The sequence below is a fragment of the Zeus faber genome (genome assembly GCF_960531495.2).
Source record: "Zeus faber genome assembly, chromosome: 16".
NCBI classification, from domain to species: Eukaryota; Metazoa; Chordata; class Actinopteri; order Zeiformes; family Zeidae; genus Zeus; species Zeus faber.
Window position 1 is genome coordinate 4661069 of NC_137202.1, and position 14914 is coordinate 4675982.

Below are 14914 nucleotides of genomic sequence, written 5' to 3' on the forward strand. Positions count from 1 at the left end.
CCAATTTATCCAAAAAAGCTCTAAAAGCATTTTATCTAAGACTCAAAGAATCCAGACTTACAAGGGTTTCAATTTTTAACTGCCTTTCATTGAATAATCTGCCAGTTTTAAATTGCACTGTTTTTATTTTTATATCAATATATGTCTTTTTTTATTTGTTTTTCTTTAGCTTTTTATTTCCAAGCTTTTTTTTTTTTTTCGCATGGAAAGCATTTTGAAATGCTCTTGTGTATGAAATGTGTGAAACAAATACACCTGCCTCGACAAATGTGTCAAACTGGATGAAGTTGAAGCTTGTGTTATAATCAGGATTTCAATTGGTTTACTGTGATATTGGTTGGATATCTTCACTCATAGCATTCCTCATAAAACCTTAAAAAATACTAGATTAAGACAGTATCTCACTGCACAGAAAATGTTCTGGAAAATGAACCAACAAAAATTAACAGAGCTCCAATATGTGTGACATAGTGTTCCAATAACTACAGCCTGTATATGCCCTAATAGGCTCAATTACAGGCATCCTAAATCTGTATGGCATTTTTAGGAACGTTGCAACGAGCCAGTTATGAGTTTGTCGATGCGAATGCCTCTGCCAATGAACTGTTTGGAAAAAGAGGGTTTGATTAATTCTCACTGAGCTTCATTTGGCACAAGAGTAATTGTGTAAAGTGCACGGCGTGCAGTCTGCACTCTGCCATGTGACGCTACCGGCCGCCGTCCAACTTTCGGACTCGCAGAGATTCAGAAAAAACAACCGCCGAGAACCTAGAACAGTGTAGCGTGTGACACAGCAGTCGCCATTTGCTTTGTTGCCGTCTTTCTGCTTTGTCATCACAGCCCCGGGGCCTTTGTGCTGGGCTTCACAAAGGCCCCGGGCTCTGGAAGGCCCTAGCCCCGCGGCCACGCTGGGGGGCTTGTTTCGGGTCTATTTCGCCCACGACCGGACGCCGGGAGCGTTTAGTCTAGCATGAGACAGCCAAGGGTGAGCACCCGAGTTTTCACACACTAAAGGTGCCGACGGCGAGCGAGCACTCCGGGGATTACCACCGAACCCGAAAAGGCAGCAAGGGGGGGAGAGAGACGCACCAACCATGTTCAAGACCAGCTACCTGCGCGAGGTGCGCAAGGAGAAGTATGAGCGCTCCGACGTGTTCGAGGAAGAGCCCGAGGGCTATGAGCCCTCCGCCGGCGCCTCGGCCATCCAGGGCTGGGAGAGTCTACAGGAGCTCAACAGCCGCTTCGCACGCTACATCAACCGGGCGCGCGTGCTGGAGCAGCGGAACGCCGTCTTCCGCAAGCAGCTGGAGACGCTGCAGCGCATGGAGGAGGCGAGCGGCCTGGAGGAGGCCTTCACCGAGCAGATCCAGGTCAACGGCCAGCGCATCAGGGAGCTGGCCTCTGAGCACCGCAAGCTGGAGAGGGAGCTGAAGGACGCCTGCGGCATCCTGGACGACTACACCTGCAAGTAAGCGAAAGAGAAGAACGCCATGACACTGAGCGACTCTCGCCAAAGTATAGCGTTGATAGGAAAGGTGGATAAATCTCGTAAATGCACTTAAAGCATAACAAGTACATCCAGTGACCTGATACAACATAAAGTGCTACCGTAGTTTTATATCCGCAGATGAGCTCTAATGCAGATCCTGATTAAATGTATAGGTTTTAAGTATATGTAAGTGCTGTCGTAGCATTTAAGATAAAATGAGATCAGAGAAGACTTAATTAATCCCCATGTGGATATTCAGGATTCAGGATTCATCAGCAAAAAAAAATACAGTGCAAGTCATGAAAGGCATAATAAGAACAACAAAAATAAAGATAAAAACATCACATTAAACACAATCCCAATATCACGATTTCAATCACCAAAATCCCAGATGATATCTAGCCTGTACATCGTGATATCTACTGTACATCACGATATTGATATTATATTGATATATTGCCCAGTCCTATTGTGAAACATTAATAACTCAGCAAAATGGCACTCCAAGCTATTGATTGTTAGGTTAGTACTCAAGTTGTTATTGTGAGAACTACCGTCAATTATATGAAAAAGAAAGAAAAGAAAACCTGCACAAAAAATGTTTCTAAACAGATGGCCGTTGCATATTGCACAATATTTCCAATTCCCAATTCAAAGGTTATATTCCGCCAGGTACATTGACGTATACCAGGAATCTGTCTTGGTGACGATTGCTGAGTTTCCCTTCAGATGATTAGCATAAAAAAAAGCTTAAAAGTCTGGAAAAACTGAAAATAAAATAATAAAATAAGATAAAAAGTGAAGTAAAAAAAAAAAAGGCAAATACATACAGATAACCAAAGAAATAAAGACAGAAATAGTCAGATATAAACATTCTAAATACACAAAATATACAAATAAGATTCTATGCACAGGATAAATTATTGTTATTGTATATAGGATAGGAATTCTAAATTCTAATTATGAATTATTGCGCTTACAGTTTGTACAGTGTACTACCAGTTACGTGCCGGGACTCTTAATAATTAAATATGACATTTCACAATGATAAAACAGTGATTTATATCTATTTCTATTAAGGCAATCTGTGCTCTGTGTTTTAACGTTTTAATTTGACACTGACATTAAATTCCTTGCGCGCCTTGATTCGGCGCCAGGTTTTGGCTTTGAGTCCATGCCTCAATGCAAGATTATTGGACATGAAAATATATTGCATGGCTCTGTAATCACCTGGCAGCATGAATAATTGGCTGCATGTCAGAAGTCAACTGACAGAGAGAGACACGACAATAATTTGGAGATAGGAGCCATATTGACAAGGTTTGTGTTTTAAATGAACTGGTGGTTAGAGACGGATGGTGAGTGACTTCGGTGGAGGGGTGTAAATAATGCAAATGTTGATGGATAATCAACTTGTGTAGTTCCCAAACACACTCTTTGGGGCCACACACACACACACACACACACACACAAACACACACACACACACACACACACACACACACACACACACACAACCATCTATATCTCACTCTCTCTCCATCTCTCTCTCTCCCTCTCTCTCCCACACATACACACACAATGTTACCTTTCGATTTCATGGGACCTTTTCCACAGAATTGTCAACAGGGTAAACACAGGTGTAGCTCGCAACATTTCTAGTGGTTCTGCCGTTATGTTACAGCTCACACAGCGTGATTATGCTACACCTGTTTCCACCCTGCTCATAGATAGATAGATAGATAGATAGATAGATAGATAGATAGATAGATAGATAGATAGATAGATAGATAGATAGATAGATAGATAGATAGATAGATAGATAGATAGATAGATAGATAGATAGATAGACAGATAGATAGATAGATAGATAGATAGATTAAACAGATTAGAAGAGAAATCAAAATTAATAATAATAATTATAATAATAATATAATATAATATAATAATAAATAATATAGAAACGAAAAACACATATGACCTCATACTTGTGTTGTAAGGTGTCCACTCTAGTGCCTGTATAATTTTGTTTTTGTTTAATAATTCAGATATAAGAATGAATGTGAGTACCAGGAACATCTCAGGGGCACACTGGAGCAGCTCAACAAGGTATAGTATTTATTATTGTTATTTTATGTATGTATGAATTTATTTATATATTTATTTATTAGTGTATTTGTGTATTTATTTATGTATTTATTCATTTATTTATTTTTGTATTTTATTATTATGATCTTTTATTTATGTGTGTATTTATTTATTTATTTGGGGTTTTTTTTGTTTGTTTGTATATATATATATATTATTATTATTTTTTTTTTATTGTTTACCCTGCTGTTTCCTCTCTTATTCTCGCTTCCAATCTCCATCGTTCTCCTCTCTCACATCATCTGCTACTCTCTTCCTCTCATCTCCTCTCTATTCTCTCCGCTTCTCCATCCTCTTCATCTCTCATCCCATTGCCTTGGCCCTCTCTCTTCTCGTCTCTTCTCTTTCCTCCTCTTGTCTCCCTTCTATCACCTCTTCTACTCCTCTCTTCACCTGGTCCCCCCCCCCTCCTCCTCTTCATCCCCCTCTCCCATCTCACCCTCTCCTCCCCTGCTCCCCCTCTCGCCAGGAGGCTGACACGGCTCTGCTGAGGAACCTGGAGCACCAGATGCAGTCCCAGTTCCTCCAGGACGACATCCACTCCACCAAAGACCGGCACAAAAAGGTCGGCCATGTTCCCGAAAGGCCTTCCCCCGAATCACACGCGGCGTCAAAATCCTTCTTGTGTTATCTTGTTCTGCGTCGGGCAGGAAGCGAGTTCACTGCTGGAAAGCAGCTTTGCAGCGGGGGAGGCCGTCCGCCCGATCCAATCTATGTTCACGTGGTTGTAGAGAGCCGTGAAAAATTGAGTCGGTGGAAATCCAATCACAGTAAACATTGCCCTTTTACAATTTGCGGCGGATCCCTCCCGTTTGAACTTTTACAACGTGCATAAAGTACGTGCATATTTTAACTGATTCAATCCCTCTTGTGGAAAGATTTGTGACCCCCCCCTGTCAAACTCCAAAGACCCAGCGAGTCGATTCGCCGTTTAAGATACGGTCGCTAGTCGGTATTTCTGACCCGATCAATTCTGTTTTTCCCTGAGAAGTAACTGCTTGACAGGCTTCCGATCACAAGGAAAGGCTGCTGTGAATTTATTAGAGTGATTAAGTGAAAGAAAGCAGCAAATACCTTAAAGAATATTGCTTTGAATTTTTGTGCTAATAGTCTATGGCACAGATGAGGCCTATCTGACACTAAATCACACTTTAAATCCGGACTGAATGAAATGGCCTTTGTCAGTCATGGTGTGAAATAGTCTCAGACTTGTCCTGGTCTGAGTTTAAAAAATTATTAGAGCTAATCTAGGTCTCAGTGAAGTTTTAATTAAATATTTGGATTAGTGTACATAGACATTTGACAACGGAGGAAATGAATTATCTGGACTAAGATCATGTCTCGTCCTTCATGATCTTAGTCGAGGACTTCCTCGTCTAGAACTAATCTTCAAATTCTGGATAAAAGTAGGGTTATTTAAGTCCTGATTTAGATCAAACCCCGTCTGCAAAACGGCCCCGAAAGTTTATATTGGAGGTAAGGGAATGACAAGAAGAAGAAGCACTCTCCACCCTCCAAAGTGCGGAGCACGGATCACTCACTTTCCTTAGTCGTGGGTGTAGATTGTCACCCTGGCAACCAGCACCGTGAATGGTTATGTAAATAAAATATAGGAGAGAGATGAGTGTCTGGGGCAATCATATTTGACAAAAGGGGCTGACGGGGAGAGCGATGAATGTCGAGAGAGATGGACGTGTTAAAAGAAAGGTCCTAAAATACAAATGGAGGGAGATTAGAAAACCAATAGGTAGACTGTTGCGTAATGCATAGAGGCAGTCTCCCCGGGCTGTCTTACCTGAGCAATAACTTCCTTTTATCACTTTTTCGGATTTGTGCTTTTTGACAGGAGAAACGCACGACTCTTGAGATCACAGGGCGCTCATACGCTACACTATATTATAATACATGTAATATTCCCTCATCTCATACAGAAATATCAGAGATCTCAGGCTCCCAGTGGTGGGTGTCCATCGGGGATAAATGAAAATGCAATCTTGCTCATATCGCAAAAGAAAACCAAATGGGAGGACTTTGTTTTGTTTGTGTTTTTTGTAAGTAGAGCCAGTGCTATATATACAAACCAATAGAGCAGTCAAAATGATGACATCACATGTTATTTCAGGTAAGCGAAGTAAAACTGTTAGACTCTGTATGTATGTAATATGTATATGTAATTTTAATAATACTGGTTTCCAATCAAATTCAGGGAGAATGTTGAGCTGAATTTCAACAACAAATAAAATCCACAGTTTGTACATTCCACCAAATAACTGTGAAATTGAATTCTTAAATTACAATGATAAATTATGAATGGCAATTATCTATTTGACAATTAGGTCAAACCCCTTCAGGCACAAACATGAAGTTTAGTTTAGTTCTCCCTCACAATGGAAATGAACACTGAGTGAAATCTCTTCTCCTTTTAAATATGTTATTTATCTTCCTCTTCCTCTCCTCCTTCCTCCTCCTCCGCTCCATCTGACCACAGAACTTAGCAGAGATCCAGACCTACGTCAACATTCTGCAGCAGATCAACCAGACCGTTCCCCTGGTCCCAAATACCTCTCTGGGGAAATCCGAGGTGAGGACACCTTTGTTGTAACTGCTTGTACTGGCTTCTAAATGTGAGTATGTGTGTGTGTGTGTGTGTGCCTTTGTGTGTGTGTGTGTGTGTGTCAGCCTTGGTTATATCATCTCGGTTGAATAAGCAAACTATCAAACACGCACATTGTGTGTTTGTGTGTGTTGCGTGCATATGTGTGTGTGTGTGTGTGTGTGTGTGTGTGTGTGTGTTTGTGTCTGCTTTGTTTATATTACCTCGGTTGAATAAGAAAAGTATCAAACACGCACATTGTGTGTGTGTTTGTGTGTGTGTGTGTGTGTGTGTGTGTGTGTGTGTGTGTGTGTGTGTGTGTGTGTGTGTGTGTGTGTGTGTGTGTGTGTATGTGTGTGTGAGTGTACTGACTGTTGAGACAGGAAGTCTCACACAAGGAAGCAACTCCTCCACTCATTATCATTATTGTGAAATATCAGCACAAAATATGTCGTAATTATTTTTACATAATTTAATTGCATGTTGCATGTTCCTCCATGTTGTCACATTGTGTTCAGGAGCAGGATAAGCTGCTGGCCCAGCGGAGGGTTCCTGGGCTGCAGAGCCAGCTGGAGGAGTACAAAAGCGCCCTCTGTCAGCTGCAGGGACAGAAGCAACGGCTCCAGACAGAGGTGGGTCGCTGCGTCGCAGTGTCGCCATGGCAACGGCAGCAGCCATGTGCATACGCAAGTGTTTCCCAATCTTCTTTCTGCCGCGGAAACACTTTTTACAATGTAATAACCCACTACACCCCTATCGTGTTAATCACTAGAAATGTCAGAAATATATAGAATTGTGTTTATCATTGTTTTGGCCCACTAGTAGTTACTCGCAAACGATTCGTAGTGATCAAATCTTTCAAATGGCTCGAATCACTCATGTTGATCGTTCACAGGAAGTCCTAACTCGCTCACCATTCGTTAAACCAACTGAATCAAACGGACAAAGAAAAAATCAGACGACCTTTCGTTTTACGAAAGCGTTCTTGGCGTGACTCGCCAAGAACCGAATCTCAAGAAAGAGTCCAATTGCGAGAATTGGAAAAGAAAGAACCTTTCATCACTAAGTACAGTCGTCACTTTTAACTTTTGACGTGTTCTAATGAACACAGAGCTGCTATTTTGCTGGGACTGGTAAATTTGAGTAATAACGCAGCCTTGCAATTTTGATCTTGCAACATAAGAGTAAATTTCCATTATTTTATTTTTTTTGTGGAATATGAGAAATTCTCAAGGCGCACCTGGCGAGCTCTGATGGCGCACTAGCCCCACCCTAAACCATCCCAATGAGGTCTTTGTTAATGTTGCACAATGTCCGTCTCATCAGGATCAACTCAGTGATAATAACCAGCTTTATTTAACTTCATAAGTTGGTCAGTTGAGGAATTCAATAAATTTCAAGTATGTTTTTAAGCGGACACTCTAGAGACTTTCTTTAAAGTAGATATCCATAACATTTTCTGTGTTGGGGGATTAACACTACAAGTCCCAGAACTCCATTAGGAAACTGCAACATTTATTTTCTAACATCCTGGTTTACCCTCGTCTTCTTCCTTCTTCTGAGGATGTCGCTTTTTTTGTGATTGTTCATCCATTTTTACAGTTTACTGACCATAATTAGATAGACTGGTTTATCAAATCGACAAAGCAACTTTGTTTCCCTCCTGGGGTGGGTGGCGGATCACGCCACGAAGAATGGAAAAAGCACATACATGATGCAAACACATTGAAAGCCTGGAAGAGTACAAAAAAAATAACGCATCAAATAGTTTTTTTTTGTTTGTTTGGCTTTTTTTAAAGATAATCTCACGCTTTACCACTTTAACAAAAATCTAAGCTAGATGTTATAATGGAATTTCATTTTTCCAACAGGTTTTGATAAAAGACTTACCTCCACTGTCTTATAAAATGTTGCTATTCATTCTATTCATTATTTTTTACATCTTTATGCAAATAACACCCGTTGGTTGGACCCCATTGTTTTTCCAAAAATAAACTGGCATAATCTTTATTCATCCAATGGCGTCAAGCTTCTGTCTGCAGTACCATTTCGCAAAAAGTTCCGAAATAAACATCCCTGCAGCCTTTCTCCGATAAGTTACTCTCCCCACCTACCTGTATCACACTAATTAGGCCCTTAGGTTATTGTGCTTATTTATTAGATAATCATGTTCTACCGTGTGCCATTATATATATATATATATATATATATATATATATTTATTTTTTTTTCCAAACTGCAGACTGTATTGTTGGAACAAGCCATTAAAAGCACACAGGAGAGCTACGACGACGAGATCCAGATGTACAATGAGCAGATCGAGGCACTGCGGAAGGGCATCGAGGAGGCCGAGCGGTCGCTGGAGAAGTGCACCAACGAGTGCCGCCACCTGGCCATGTACCAGACCTCCCTGGAGAACGAGCTGGAGAGATACAAGAGGATCATTGAGAATGAGGACAACAGGTAGAGAGTTGTCAACACACACACACACACACACACACATAGGCACACACATACACACACACACACGCACACACACACACACACACACACACACAGACACACACACACTCATTCTCCCACCTGTAGACACACTGGAGAGGGCCTTCCCAACAGGCCACAACATTATTTCAAAATGCTCAAATATGGCTTGGAAAATGTACGCATTACCGAAGATTAGCACTTAAGTCTTAATCTACTGTGGTTCCCAACATGTGGCGCCTGCCTCCACAAGGAATCATCAGAGATCGCATGGGGCTCGTGAGGCCTCCAATGATTTTAGTGTTGATTCAAATGTAAATCGTATGATGTAATGTTTTGCACTAATTAAAAATAGAACAATCTCAGACAAGTGACCGCTGACTGCCGAAAAAAACATGTTCTAAAATATAATACACAAAAATATATATATATACATTAGAGACCTCTTAAATTTAAATTCGACAACCGAGTATTTTTATTTTGTTATTTTTTGGAAGACCTACTTATCAGTCAGATAATTCTTGTCTTCTGTTTGTCAATTGTCAGTTCACTGTCAGTGAATGTTTCATTTTTAATTCGATTTATCAGCCATACCAGGACATGATCAAATCAAAAATGTGTGATATCAAACATACTTTCTCATCATTATAATTCTCAGTGACCTTCCCTATTGGAATCGGAACAGACATATTGCCAACAGATGGTTGTCCATTTCAACCAATACAATACAGTACAAGCCTTTAAGCCCAACTGAGTCGGAAAGGCCCTGTAGTACACAATTCTAACCATGAGATGACGCTGTCTCACCATAAAGTATATTCATATGTGCTGCACTGCTGCAGTTGACCACAGGGGTTGTCAGGTTTGTTCTGTCAATGTTTATTTGATGTTTGACGTTTAGTATTATCATTTTATCAACATTATTAATTGCTTTTATTTTGGCAAAATGCGCTAATTTGCAAAAACAATAGATATGTTAAGATTCCAACCCACAGGAAGCTGCACCAAATAGTTTAGAATTCCTGATGTTATTGTGCTATTTCGGTCATAATGTTTTATTTCTTTCTTTTTCTTTTTTGCAGGTTAAATTCCGCGATAATTGGTACACCGATTACCCTGTTCACCACTAATTACCACTACACTCACACACCCACTGCACCAAGCAGGGGAAGAGGTAAGTGTTCAAAGGTCACAGCTCCCTCAATCATTGTAAAAAATGTCAGAAATTCAGTCTCATCAAACTGCAGTCCACTCAATGCTCAGTGTTGTTTTGTCTCAAGCATGAACCTCAGTATAATAGTTTAAAAATATATACATAAATATAAATATCTGCATGCAGGTAGACAAACATCGCATGAACACACATAAATATAGTCAGTGTAACTCCATTGTGTGATTTCTACGGCCTTAAGGTTATTTTTATTGGATATTGTTAATGTTGCGACGCCATGGCCAGGCCAAAGCCTCAAGGGGTGTTTAGTTTCAATTAGGTTTGAAGTTAATTATTACGATCCTCCTTTTGGGGCTTGCTTGGTTCGAACAGTCCTGTTACCTTTCCGCAGACATCACCCAGGCCATCCAGGACATCACCAGCGTCAAGCCTCGGCAGAAAAATCTGGCAAAGAAGGTCCTGAAGAAGAAAGAGCTCACTCCCAAAGACGTGATGGACAGCGGGCAGGAGGAGCGGCCCGCGGGAGCCGGCGGGGAGGCGGCGGAGGAAGAGAGGAAAGGGACGGAGGGACGCGAGGAGAGCGCGCCGAGGACGGAGCACAGGCCCGTGTTTGGCGGCGTGTCCCCGCAGGACGTGCCCGACGGCGCCCAGATCAGCAAGGCCTTCGACACGCTCTGCAACATTGTCAGGGACCGGATGAGGAAGTACAAGAAGCCCGAGCCCATCGCCGACTTCTACACCAAGGGCCGCTACGTCCTGGTGACGGGTGACGGCAGCTACCCGGACCCCTGCTTCTACACCTCCTCGCCATCCGCTGGACACATCTTCGTCACCATCCGAGACGGGATGACGCCGCCCTATGAGCCGTACGGGCGCAGCACCCCGTCCCCTCCGCCCCAGCCCCAGCCCCAGCCTCAGCCAATGCCAGCTCCACGCCCACCTCTCCCCGCGCCGCCCTCCAACGGAGAGGGCAAAAGGGGCAGTGATAATGGAGGTAGAGGAAAGGATGCAGGAGGAGGTGGAGATGGAGGAGGTAATGGTGGTAAAGGGAAGTATAAGAACGGAGAACCCCATCCGAGCTCGGTCGTTCACCCCACTCCGCCTCCTGTTCCCGGCCCCGGACCCAGACCCAAGGGGCCGACTCCTTCCCCCAGCAACCTCCAACCGTCCGGACCCAAGGGAAACTCGGACGACAACGGCCACAGGGGACACCCGCCTAAGCCCGCTCCCCGTGGAGCCAGCACCAGCTCTAGCTCCGGCACCAGCACCAGCAGCTTCAGCCCAGACTCCATGAGCTACGAGAAGGTGGAGGTGGTGGAGTCCGTGGAGAAGTTATCCAACGACCACAAGGTCAAAGGGTACGAGCAGACAGCCATGGTGGTGGAGACCATGATCGAGAAGACCAGCAAGAAGAAACACTGAGACCGGGACACCTGATGTTTGAAGACTGGGGAAAGAAAACTCAACCGCCAGGACTCCAAAGGAAAATTCTAATACAGTTGTTGATCTAAGACCACCTAAAATGACACTGTTCCCTGAATGAGACCACTGTATTTCTGTCTCCAAGGGAGATCGATCACGCCTCAGACCCAGCGCACATTCCTCCTCCTCCTCTTTTCCCCTCCTCCTCGCCCTCTCTGATCTCGCGTCAAGCATGTATCGCTGCTACCATCAGCACTACCGTTGTTGTTCGCCTTAAACACACATCTTCATGCCACAGACCTTTAATGTTTGAAAACTTGGGAGAATAGGAAATGATGAGACGTTTCCAAGCCACCTCCAAAAAAAAAAGACAAAAAAGACAAAAAAGTAAATTCTGAATTAAAGCGATCAGTTCTTTGAGAAGTTATGCCGCCCTTCCAAACGTAAGAAAAAAATCCCAGATTTTACCCCAAAGAGTTGATTGGTTAAAATTGGATGCCACTGCCTGCCCTCGCCACAGTTTTGCTGTGTATCAATTTGCTTTGATTGATAAAATGAATAATAATAAAAAAAAATTGACATCAATAAACGTCTCCTTGTGATGATCCTTGCCGAATACATTACTTTATTTTGAAATTATAGTCAGACTGGGCACTAAGGATGGAATTCCTTAATCTCAGATGCAATATATCCATTTATTTTTTCCTATGATCATCTATATTCATCACCCACTGGCACTTGAATACAAAACAAGTAAATGGAACCGTAGTCGTTTATTTCTCGCTCATCAGTCTGTTTTAAAGCTCTACTTTATATCATAAGTCCTGCAGGACTTGTGGAGAAAACTAGAAAACGCATAAATTTTTCATCATTGTGACCTAAAAAAACTTGAGTGACCTTTGCCCTCCATAATCCACTCTCCTCTCCACAGCGGAGGAAGCAGCAGAGAGGAGATGCCACAAACCTGTTGAAAGTGAGCGATTGCTTAATGTGTGCTTTTGAATATTCATAATTAAAATGAAAAGGAAAAGAGTGTCAGACAGGATGGTAAATGAGATGAATTTTCTGATATGTTGAAAATAATGGCTAACTGGCTGTTATAAAAGAGATAAGATTTAGGAAATACTGTGGCTTTTATTATAAAATAATCAAAAATAATCAAGAAAAAAGGTCTGAGTTGACATGATCTCACTTGTCTCCCTGTTTCTTTCTTTCTTTCGTTGTTTCTTTTTTATTGCTTTGATTCTTTGTGATTGACTTCCATTGGTTTTCGTGTTCTGCCGAGGAGTGGTGTAAAGCACTCGACTGTTTTAACAAACAGCTAAATAGATTTATTATGGTATACAATAAAGATTATGAAATAAAAGAGGACCACAGACTGCAAGAATGGATCAGACGTGCTTTTCTGCATTTCTCTAAACAGTGTATGTCACAAAAATATAAACAGAAAGAAGTATCACTGCTCTGTTTGCAAGATATCAAACTTTAAATAGACACAGAAGTTCATCTACAGTCACAAACTGTACAACAGTCGACTGAGGAGAGGAGCGGGGCGGGTGAAGCAGAAAACACAGGAGAGTGGATTTTATTATTTTTATATACAATTCTGTAGAGTGTAGAAAAAACTGACAGAAAGCCAAATATATCATTTGTTGTTTTGTTAGTTTGTTTTTTCCCCTCTATATAGAACAGATTATTTGAAGGTTACACTTTTTTTCATGTTTGGATTACAAGAAACATTCATTGTAAGTGGGGCGGGGGGGACTAACTAAAACACTTTAAAAACGAAAGAGTTGAGTAAAGCGAGGTAGACATAGATGAGAACAAGAAGAGAAAGAAGAGATTGCGAGGCAGAGCGGGGGCGGGGAGGCAGATAAAGAGAGAGAAGGAGGGGAGGCCTGAAACATGCATGACGGCATTTAGTTGTTTTTACTCAGCAGGCTCTTCAGGCTGCGCTCCACAGCCTCATCCAGCTCCTCCTCCAGCTCCTGCTTTTTGGACATGGCCAGTTTGGACTGGTAGTCGCGCACTATCTGGTCTATGTAAGGGGCACTTTGTGTTCCGTGCAGCATGAGGGTCCACTCCTTCAGGACGCCCCGCTGTGGCTCTTGGCCCTGGAAGCCCACCTCCAGCACCCAGGTACCTCGAGGGTCCTCGCCCCAGGAGTGCGTGGTCATGAAGGGCCACTTGTCGAAGCCCACCTTGGAGTCGTCGTCGCGTGGCCGCCGGCTCAGCAGGATGGACTTGGTGCCCGTGGGCGAGGTCATGTTGATGTTGAGGTCGCCCCGGCGGCTGGCGTTGACTGTGACCACGGCCTGGACATGCTCTAAGTAGCGAACAAAGTTGTCCTTGCCCTGGCAGGCGTCCGTTGAGATGGCCAGCACCAGCCGGTTGCCGGACTGTATCTTACTGTAGAGGGAGGAACAGAAAAACAATTTGTGGAGATTAAGGTTAAGGATGCTGCACGGTCTCAGGATCCTTATAAGAGATGAACAGATGAATGTAAATCAATGACATTTTGACAAAGTTAACAATCATGTTGCATACTATTGTCACAATATTGACAAAAATTCCAACATCAGTTCCCTATAGAGTACAGGCAGAGTAAGCTGAAGGAGGTAGAGTAGAGTAGAGGGAGAGTAGAAGCTGACTAGAGATAGAGCAGAGTCTAGGTAGAGGTAGAGTAGAGGAAGGGAGTAGAGGGGAGGTAGAGGTAGAATAGATGTAGAATAAGGGTAGTCGATAGAGTAGAGTGGAGGGAGGTAGAGCAGGTGTAAAGTGGAGGTAGAGTAGATTCTAAGTAGAGGTAGAGTAGAGGAAGAAGGCAGCAGAGTAGAAGTAGAGTAGAGGGGAGGTAGAGCTAGAATAGATGGGGGGTAGAGGTGTAGTATAAGGGTAGTAGGTAAAGTAGAGTAGAGGGGTGATAGAGGAAGTATAATAGAGGTATAGCAGAGCTAGAGCAGAGAAGAGGTAGAGCAGACTTCCTTGCCCCCTCTATGCTGAGATTTGAACTTAAACCTGCATTATTTAAAGACAAAGACAGCGTGGTTTGAGCACCACTCATGGAGGCTTGTAATGCAAAAACAATAACTCCTCCATTACCATCGTTTGTGAAAGTCGATGCCCTCTGGACGTTTTCTTCACATCTTTCCAAACCATTTATTTGCAAAGCCACTATGGAAATATGAATGATTTAGAGGCGAATAATTGCCTGAGATTTGAGCAGTGATGTTGGGGCGGGGAAGGGAGGTGTTGGGGACTGCAGCCCTGAGGTTTCTCTGCAGAGCCTTTCCAATGGAAAAGTGCCGCTTATATTTAAAAGTCAACCTTATTTAAACAGTTTATACACTATGTCTTCCATCAACGGGAATAAACATAGGGAATGCTGGTTCGGCGGATAGAGAGATTGTTTTTTGTCTCTGGAGTAATACTGTATGTGCAGCAGTCGCTCGCTCGCTTAGGCTACGTTTACAGCCCAAGCCAGCTGAAATGACACAATACTGATGTGTTGTGACACAAATGGGATGTGGGTTATGAACGTCTAAACAGGGAAACAAAACATATGGATTAGGATATTTTCTGATACGTTTTGGGCCATGTTCATATGTGG

General features: G+C 42.7%; 2 protein-coding genes across 2 annotated transcripts in view; one reads left to right on the forward strand and one right to left on the reverse strand.

Moving 5' to 3' along the window:
• Positions 1-1094: 1094 nt before the first annotated feature.
• Positions 1095-11304, forward strand: bfsp1 (beaded filament structural protein 1; the record flags this gene model as incomplete). The annotated part of the gene is made up of 8 exons (XM_080017254.1): positions 1095-1468; positions 3538-3598; positions 4107-4202; positions 6126-6218; positions 6749-6862; positions 8473-8693; positions 9794-9885; positions 10274-11304. The coding sequence occupies 8 exons, from the start codon at positions 1095-1097 to the stop codon at positions 11302-11304; spliced, it is 2082 nt and encodes a 693-aa protein (XP_079873380.1).
• Positions 11305-13223: 1919 nt separating this feature from the next.
• The window catches only part of pcsk2 (proprotein convertase subtilisin/kexin type 2), a gene marked incomplete at both ends in the record, with an annotated part of 54437 nt that continues 52746 nt past the window's right edge, over positions 13224-14914 (reverse strand). The window contains one exon of the mRNA XM_080017205.1: positions 13224-13713. Coding sequence (XP_079873331.1) covers positions 13224-13713 — 490 coding nt within the window. The remainder of the gene's footprint in view (positions 13714-14914) is intronic.